The sequence below is a fragment of the Saccoglossus kowalevskii genome, chromosome 10, assembly GCF_978046115.1.
Source record: "Saccoglossus kowalevskii chromosome 10, keSacKowa6.1, whole genome shotgun sequence".
In the NCBI taxonomy this organism is placed as follows: domain Eukaryota; kingdom Metazoa; phylum Hemichordata; class Enteropneusta; family Harrimaniidae; genus Saccoglossus; species Saccoglossus kowalevskii.
In genome coordinates this window covers 7,286,688-7,296,105 of record NC_140650.1, presented here as the reverse complement: position 1 = coordinate 7,296,105, position 9,418 = coordinate 7,286,688, and the positions used below count along the sequence as shown (strand labels likewise).

Below are 9,418 nucleotides of genomic sequence, written 5' to 3'. Positions count from 1 at the left end.
GACCTCACTAGACGGTATGGTGGGCTGCCTGCTGATACCTTAGTGCCTGGAAAAACCGGTCAACCCTTGTGACAACCCGGATATTGGTGTTTCAATTACTGTAGCTTCATGCCATTTTTGTGAGTTGATGTCAATTAATGCCTAAATAATATAAAATCCTCAGTTATTTAGTTAAAATACCAGCACTGTGATTATAATTCGCGCAAACACGCATATGTTGAATAACAATTACTATTCACAGAATGTCATACGAACACGTCATCATTGTAACCTATAATAAGTATAATTTTGAAATTATCACAACGGAATATAGAAAGCTTTTAAACTCTGACCTTTGACAATTATTATTAGAAAGTAATTATTATAATTTTTGGAAGTGACTTATACTTATTCCTGTTACGTAAATTTTAATTTATGTGGAGCCATTTACAGTCACGTGACCTGAGTTTTTTTTCAATTCTTTCAGATTCGTATATCCATATATTACTGTAGACCAAAATAACATTCGTCGTTTTAATTTGAGGTATTTCGTCCGACTTAGAAACAAATTAGACGAGAGAACTGTCGACAGTCTAAAATGACCTATGCGCCATTTCGGTTAGTAACCGTGCGTGGGGCCACCAAATGGTGTGAGTTCATGCTAGATTTACGCAAATAGTACACAAGTGGTACAACAAATATAATTCTTGCTCAGTATTACGTGAAATAAAAAATATTACGAAATTGATGTCCCTTTAACCCGGGTAATGTATGTCTATTCAATTGCGACGCTTCAGATGTCAAACTCGGTTCATTCGACGTAAATCTTACAACAATTCTTATTCATTATTTTGGTGATTCGGAAAGATTCTAACAATGCCGTAACGTCATGTACTTGTTTCTATAAACAAAAAATACATTTTAAAACTGTGGTCACAAGACAGAATGGAGCCGCATTATTGCCGTACGATATACTGTGTTGCTAATGATATAGCTACACTGCTCACTGTAGCCATTGCTTCCAGTTGCAACAGTATTTCGTGCAATGTAGCTATTTTGTTTGCAACACTGTAGCGGATCCTACGATTTGCCGTTCCATTCTTGTTGCGGTCACAGTGAAGATATTACTAAAAAAATGTTATGTCATAGCCGTCTCGTCGCATCGTGTTCGATATGGGTCCCATGCAACGTTTACAACGCGTGTACTGTACAGTGTTTACTTACACAGAATTCCGAGTCGAGGGCGCGTGGCGCGATGTCTGTTGCGCTCTCGTACAGCTACTCAATTCAGTTCCGGTCACGCACGCAGTTTTTAACAAGTATGGGTTTGATCCGTACGGGGTCTCATGTTAAAGAAAAGCTGAGAAAGGCTAAGAAAAGCAATTTTTCTGATTACGTAAAAGTTTTAACGACCCTTATAATCGTTCGTTTCACCAACAAATAATAATGTAGAATTTTAAATCTATTATTACACAGGCAAATGAGGTTGCTCATTGTATTTGTGCCGTATATCGAATACGGGCAAGCGTTTATCTCGTTCTCCGATGGGGGGGGGGGGGCTACTTCCACATTAAGTGGGTAGGGAGTACAGCCCACCTCTCGTAAACCATACTCACTTCTAAAACATTTTTTTCTATTTATATACCCACTTCTAAACACAAGTGTTTGCAGCAAAAAAAAAACAAAAAAAAACACCCACCTCACAACTTTTGCAACCAGTGAGTACATCCGAGCGACGCATTTTATTCAACCATTTCCAGTATCTGGCTTTGAATATAAAGATCTGTGAACAAGTGAATAAATGCTACACACTTCTAAACCAGACCATTGATAAATGAATACCCACTTTTAAACAAAATAACGTGAAATGACACCCCAGTCGGGCGGCACATACCCGTATTGCACTTCTATGCAAGTAGCCCCCCCCCCGGGCGTTTCTCCTGTAAGTCCCATGTACTACAAACAAAAACAAAAACATGAGTTGAATTTAAATATGTAAAATACTTTAATTCAACCATATTTTTTTCGCTGAAACGACTTTTTTGGTGTTTTGTATGAAGTTTATTTATGATGAGTTGGATGTAAACTATAGGAAAATTGAATATTCACTGGGTTTTATTTTAGCTCAGGCTGAATTCTCCCGTCAGTGAAATAACCACAATGAATTCCAAGCGAAGTATTTTACAGTAGTTTATTCTGAAACGTTGATAGTCACTGTCGAAGTTATTTAAGGTAGAAGTCCAGCTTTTGAAAGTTAATATGAATAAATTCTCGGTATTTGCATTTATTTGTGGTCTTCTACCTTCATGTTCTAAGTGTTTTGCTTTCAGGAGTTGTTCGCATGAAAGTGATATTGTTTGTTTAAGTTAGTATGAAAACTCAAAATTAATCTTTAATAGGGTTTGCGCTTAAGTCCATTTTTAAAATATATATTTATAAGATACAAATAATATATTGTCTCTATCGAGTTGATGTTGTAGTATGTCCGGGAGTATATCCCAGCGTAAGATTATCATGGTTTTCGCTTTATTGGCGCGAATATTACCCAGAATGCCGAGCGTTGCGCATGCGTTCATATAAACGTCTCTTGGGTGTGTGGTCGCCATGATGGCTCACCAGGTTAATGTCTTTCTATCTGATTTTTCTTGATTTCGGTATTATTTATCAACTTTTACTAACTTTTGCTTTTGTTACAGTATTTTGACGATGACGCTCTTCCCCGAACTCTGTAAGTACCCCTGCGGAATGCGGCGCGATTCGATTTTCACGGTGATTTTCGGTAGCATGTGTTCTCTGCTCGCCATGCATTCTTTTTACTGAGTTCCACGTTGACTCTCTTTTCCCTCGCAGGTACGTTGGAAACTTGGACCGGCAGGTGACAGAAGCCTTCATACTACAACTATTCGGTCAGATAGGGCCGTGCAAGAGTTGTAAAATGATAGCAGAGGTAAGTCAAATGTTATTTATGTGTATGAATCGCCATGTACCTCTGTTTATATTAATATTTGCATGACCTTCAAACAGCTGCGTGTCTGCCAGACTGAGTTTCTTTTGCACTGCACGACGATGAGTTGTGTTGCCGGTCTTTGGCAGATGCAATATTATTTATCACCTTCTTCTACCCCCAGCACGGTGGTAACGATCCGTATTGCTTCGTGGAGTTTGTAGAACACAGTCACGCTGCAGCGGCATTGCAAACTATGAACGGAAGGATGATTTTGGGCAAGGTAAGTGTGAAATGTAACAACTTCCGGTTTTGCACATCTGTGTGCGATTCCTTTGTGCGGTGTGCATTTCCAGTCTGTTGTTTGACCATTAAAACACTGACTGAAAATATCTCTTGTAAAATATCACAGCTCGCAAAAAATCTTCTGCATGATTTGTTTATATACGTCCAACTTGTTGAATTATGAAAAAGCGGTCGCATCTTCCGCGTGAATCAGTAATTGCCATCTGCGTAGTTCTTCCTGTTACCAATCCACTATGTTTTCACGTGCCGTATACTATTAATAAACACAAACGCATATTGCAGTGTATTGTATCTCCATATTCTATGTCCTCTGTGATTACAAGTTGCTGACTGAGTATAAAGATAGTGTTTTAGGCAGTCTGTGTTATTTGTGTGGTTAGCTTTAAAAGATTGTATCATGTCATCCAACAGCTGCTTGAACTGGCTTAAACTGATATGGCGGCCAGCTGGTACTAAGAATAAATTCATGTGAATTTAGCCAACATTTTATTCAAAGGAATATGCAAGTTTCCTTTTAAGTTGGCAGAATTTAAGATGAATAAAATTTGTGAATACTTTTTTGCTTTATGTCTATAAAAATGCATAAAATATTAGTGTGTAATGTTCTGTATGTGTAATGTACTGTTGGTCTGGAAGTCTATTTCAGTCTATGTAATGTACTTAGATTGGATGTCCATTGCATTTGATAAACACTAGAGATTTGTGTAGGAGCTTACCAAGGTGAATGACCCTTGTACTGCTAGCACACTTGTTGCAAAGACAGGAATTACTCTGTATGTTGATTCAATGCTTATTTGTGGATTTATTTAGTGTAATAAATTTTCATATATTAGTGGCATTCACATTGGAGATCTAGGCACGGGCCAAGACTTGGGACCTAGTCGGCACAAATGGCCGAAATGTGTATGTGAATGGAGGGAGAGAGGTGCAGCTATATATGGTGGGATCCTGAGATAATGAATGAAATGAATGGTAGACGTTGTCGGCGTCGCAACTGTGCTGCTGCAGCAGTTTAATTTTTATTTGTAATGCTACATCGACTTGAAAAAAATAATTGTTTTTCGGATCGTTCATGTGCACGATGACTGGTTATAAATACCATAACAGTACATGGATATAATTTCAATATATCAATTATTATCATCATATGTGTATCGTTTTCCATGTTTGGGTCAAATAACAGTTCAAATAATGAGAGCATGATTTCGGCACGAGCCAAGTCCTTCCCTAGTTGGTCCAAACTACTGTGAATGCAACTGCTGTAATCCCTCTGCAAACACTAAGGATCCCTTAACTTGAACGTAGCAATTGTCTTGCATTATTCTTCATCTGATGGTATGTCAGATTAACACAAACCAGGCTAGTTCATTAACAGATTATATAGTTTAATGCTTCCTATTCTTTATAAACATACAATTCTTTGAGTTTGTCTGCCCAAGGGATTGCACTTGTATGAACTTTCAAATTGTTTATTACTCGCATTAACTCTGCAACATACTAGTGTAGATCTGAATTTAGTGGACATTATGTTGGGACAAGGTTAGTAATTTTTGTGGGTTTAATGAAAACACTTGACTTCATATGTCTGTGTGCTTATATGTAGTTATTGATAACTATATTGATTTGTTAAACTCATTTCTACAGATATTTCTCAGTATTTAACCAATTATTTTTTTAAATGATGTTCTGAGGAGTAACTAATGGCATAAGTGTAGAGTAAATTCTGAGAAGACGTACAACTTTTGGGAATGCACGGTTCTTCCATAAGTTTTAATATTTTAGCTGGAATTATTTGTTTAAAACAAACTGAGCAGTGGTTTTCAGTATTAATATTTTCTCTGATAACATTCAATCCATGTATGGAAAAAACATTCTACTGATCCACGTTAATATAAAATCCAGCAACAATTTACTTTTTTTAAAAATATTTTTATTTTATTTTCCACACAATATTAACATAATTTACAGAAACAAAAACGTACACACACAGAAAAACTGAAAAAAACAAAACAAGAATGAGATGTTTTCTATTTTGTACCCTTTATTGCCGGCTATCATGTTTTGTTTGTACTATTTCAATAAAAAAAAAATTAACAATTACAAAATAACAATACTTTGCAGCAGGATTTAGCTACCATGGTATATGTATTACCATATAAAGTTTTTTCATGAAATTTTTTTACACAGAATAAAAATTAATACAACTTACAAATTTTAAATACAACTTGAAACATCTGAGTAACCAAGTACAACCTATTGTGCTTCTTGACTACCACTGTATTGTTTTCCCAATCTTATTAAAGATGGAAAAATGAGTCAGTCAGAATCGTGGGTACTGATAATCTGCATACTGTAAAGGGTTAATTATTCACTGGGTTTTAATTTAGCTTATTTCGCTGACTGGAAAAATGCGATAAATTAAAACCCAGTGAATATGTAAAATTTAGCATAGGACACATTATCTAAATGACGAAACCGTGAATTTAAAACCTACTGAATATGCCTGAAATGGTAAATCAGTGAAATTTAAACCCAGGGAAAATTAGTCATTTTACAGTACTTTCTTTCAAAACTCTGTTGTGTTTTTCAAGATTGTTTTTATTGCACATCTTCATGAAACAGTAATATCCTATCCACTGTAAGACTAGTGTATTTGCTGACACTTGTAGTGCTGATAATGAGAACATTGTAAACTGTTCAGTAATTAATTTGACTACTTGTTGCAAATGGCTCCAGAGTGGAAGTAGTTGAATTCAAAGCAATTCTGTTTTATTGCTTGCTACTTATATTATTCCTTTTGCTGTCATCAGCTCAATGTGTTTGACTTCACATTTACAGTAATTCAGAAGGTTAGATGGCTCAGGCTAGCATGCCTCAGTAATGCTGATTGTATATTTGGTGACAGTGTTGAATTGTTGCTCAATTTGATTTAGATGTGTGTTTATGGACTGAAAACCATGTTTTACAGTGTTTGTTTACATGCATGCATGGATTTCTGTGTATGTCATCCATACATTACTGTGGTGGTACTATGTGCTATCACATCTATACATGGATTTCTGTGTATGCCATCCATACATTACTGTGGTGGTACTATGTGCTATCACATCTATGCATGGATTTCTGTGTATGTCATCCATACGTTACTGTGGTGGTACTGGTATGTGCTATCACATCTATACATGGATTTCTGTGTATGCCATTCATACATTACTGTGGTGGTACTATGTGCTATCACATCTATGCATGGATTTCTGTGTATGCCATTCATACATTACTGTGGTGGTACTATGTGCTATCACATCTATGCATGGATTTCTGTGTATGCCATTCATACATTACTGTGGTGGTACTATGTGCTATCACATCTATGCATGGATTTCTGTGTATGTCATCCATACATTACTGTGGTGGTACTATGTGCTATCACATCTATACATGGATTTCTGTGTATGTCATCCATACATTACTGTGATGGTACTATGTGCTATCACATCTATGCATGGATTTCTGTGTATGTCATCCATACATTACTGTGGTGGTACTATGTGCTATCACATCTATACATGGATTTCTGTGCATGTCATCCATACATTACTGTGGTGGTACTATGTGCTATCACATCTATGCATGGATTTCTGTGTATGTCATCCATACATTACTGTGGTGGTACTATGTGCTATCACATCTATGCATGGATTTCTGTGCATGTCATACATAAATTACTGTGGTGGTACTATGTGCTATCACATCTATACATGGATTTCTGTGTATGTCATCAATACATTACTGTGGTGGTACTATGTGCTATCACATCTATGCATGGATTTCTGTGCATGTCATCCATACATTACTGTGGTGGTACTATGTGCTATCACATCTATACATGGATTTCTGTGTATGTCATCAATACATTACTGTGGTGGTACTATGTGCTATCACATCTATGCATGGATTTCTGTGTATGACATCCATACATTACTGTGGTGGTACTATGTGCTATCACATCAATGCATGGATTTCTGTGTATGTCATCCATACATTACTGTGGTGGTACTATGTGCTATCACATCTATACATGGATTTCTGTGTATGCCATTCATACATTACTGTGGTGGTACTATGTGCTATCACATCTATGCATGGATTTCTGTGTATGTCATCCATACATTACTGTGGTGGTACTATGTGCTATCACATCTATACATGGATTTCTGTGTATGTCATCCATACATTACTGTGATGGTACTATGTGCTATCACATCTATGCATGGATTTCTGTGTATGTCATCCATACATTACTGTGGTGGTACTATGTGCTATCACATCTATGCATGGATTTCTGTGTATGCCATCCATACATTACTGTAGTGGTACTATGTGCTATCACATCTATACATGGATTTCTGTGTATGCCATCCATACATTACTGTGGTGGTACTATGTGCTATCACATCTATGCATGGATTTCTGTGTATGTCATCCATACATTACTGTGGTGGTACTATGTGCTGTCACATCTATACATGGATTTCTGTGTATGTCATCCATACATTACTGTGGTGGTACTATGTGCTATCACATCTATGCATGGATTTATGTGTATGTCATCCATACATTACTGTGGTGGTACTATGTGCTATCACATCTATACATGGATTTCTGTGCATGTCATCCATACATTACTGTGGTGGTACTATGTGCTATCACATCTATGCATGGATTTCTGTGTATGTCATCCATACATTACTGTGGTGGTACTATGTGCTATCACATCTATGCATGGATTTCTGTGCATGTCATACATAAATTACTGTGGTGGTACTATGTGCTATCACATCTATACATGGATTTCTGTGTATGTCATCAATACATTACTGTGGTGGTACTATGTGCTATCACATCTATGCATGGATTTCTGTGCATGTCATCCATACATTACTGTGGTGGTACTATGTGCTATCACATCTATACATGGATTTCTGTGTATGTCATCAATACATTACTGTGGTGGTACTATGTGCTATCACATCTATGCATGGATTTCTGTGTATGACATCCATACATTACTGTGGTGGTACTATGTGCTATCACATCAATGCATGGATTTCTGTGTATGTCATCCATACATTACTGTGGTGGTACTATGTGCTATCACATCTATACATGGATTTCTGTGTATGTCATCCATACATTACTGTGGTGGTACTATGTGCTATCACATCTATGCATGGATTTCTGTGTATGTCATCCATACATTACTGTGGTGGTACTATGTGCTATCACATCTATACATGGATTTCTGTGTATGCCATCCATACATTACTGTGGTGGTACTATGTGCTATCACATCTATGCATGGATTTCTGTGTATGTCATCCATACATTACTGTGGTGGTACTATGTGCTATCACATCTATGCATGGATTTCTGTGCATGTCATCCATAAATTACTGTGGTGGTACTATGTGCTATCACATCTATACATGGATTTCTGTGTATGTCATCAATACATTACTGTGGTGGTACTATGTGCTATCACATCTATGCATGGATTTCTGTGCATGTCATCCATACATTACTGTGGTGGTACTATGTGCTATCACATCTATACATGGATTTCTGTGTATGTCATCAATACATTACTGTGGTGGTACTATGTGCTATCACATCTATGCATGGATTTCTGTGTATGACATCCATACATTACTGTGGTGGTACTATGTGCTATCACATCTATACATGGATTTCTGTGTATGTCATCAATACATTACTGTGGTGGTACTATGTGCTATCACATCTATGCATGGATTTCTGTGTATGACATCCATACATTACTGTGGTGGTACTATGTGCTATCACATCAATGCATCGATTTCTGTGTATGTCATCCATACATTACTGTGGTGGTACTATGTGCTATCACATCTATGCATGGATTTCTGTGTATGTCATCCATACATTACTGTAGTGGTACTATGTGCTATCACATCTATACATGGATTTCTGTGTATGCCATCCATACATTACTGTGGTGGTACTATGTGCTATCACATCTATGCATGGATTTCTGTGTATGTCATCCATACATTACTGTGGTGGTACTATGTGCTGTCACATCTATACATGGATTTCTGTGTATGTCATCCATACATTACTGTGGTGGTACTATGTGCTATCACATCTATG

At 36.8% G+C, this 9,418-nt stretch overlaps 1 protein-coding gene across 8 annotated transcripts in view; it reads left to right on the top strand.

Annotated features, from left to right (window-relative positions):
• Positions 1 to 2,542: 2,542 nt before the first annotated feature.
• LOC100371111 (cytotoxic granule associated RNA binding protein TIA1-like) overlaps positions 2,543 to 9,418 on the top strand; it is a 106,862-nt gene continuing 99,986 nt past the window's right edge. For 6 of the 8 annotated variants that reach the window (XM_085504189.1, XM_085504187.1, XM_085504188.1 and 3 more), the window contains exons 1-4: positions 2,543 to 2,598; positions 2,676 to 2,707; positions 2,830 to 2,926; positions 3,108 to 3,206. In XM_085504189.1, the coding sequence (XP_085360315.1) occupies positions 2,584 to 2,598; positions 2,676 to 2,707; positions 2,830 to 2,926; positions 3,108 to 3,206 (243 nt within the window). In that variant the 5' untranslated portion in view covers positions 2,543 to 2,583. The remainder of the gene's footprint in view (positions 2,599 to 2,675; positions 2,708 to 2,829; positions 2,927 to 3,107; positions 3,207 to 9,418) is intronic. The other 2 variants (XM_085504194.1, XM_085504191.1) reach the window with 1 other exon arrangement.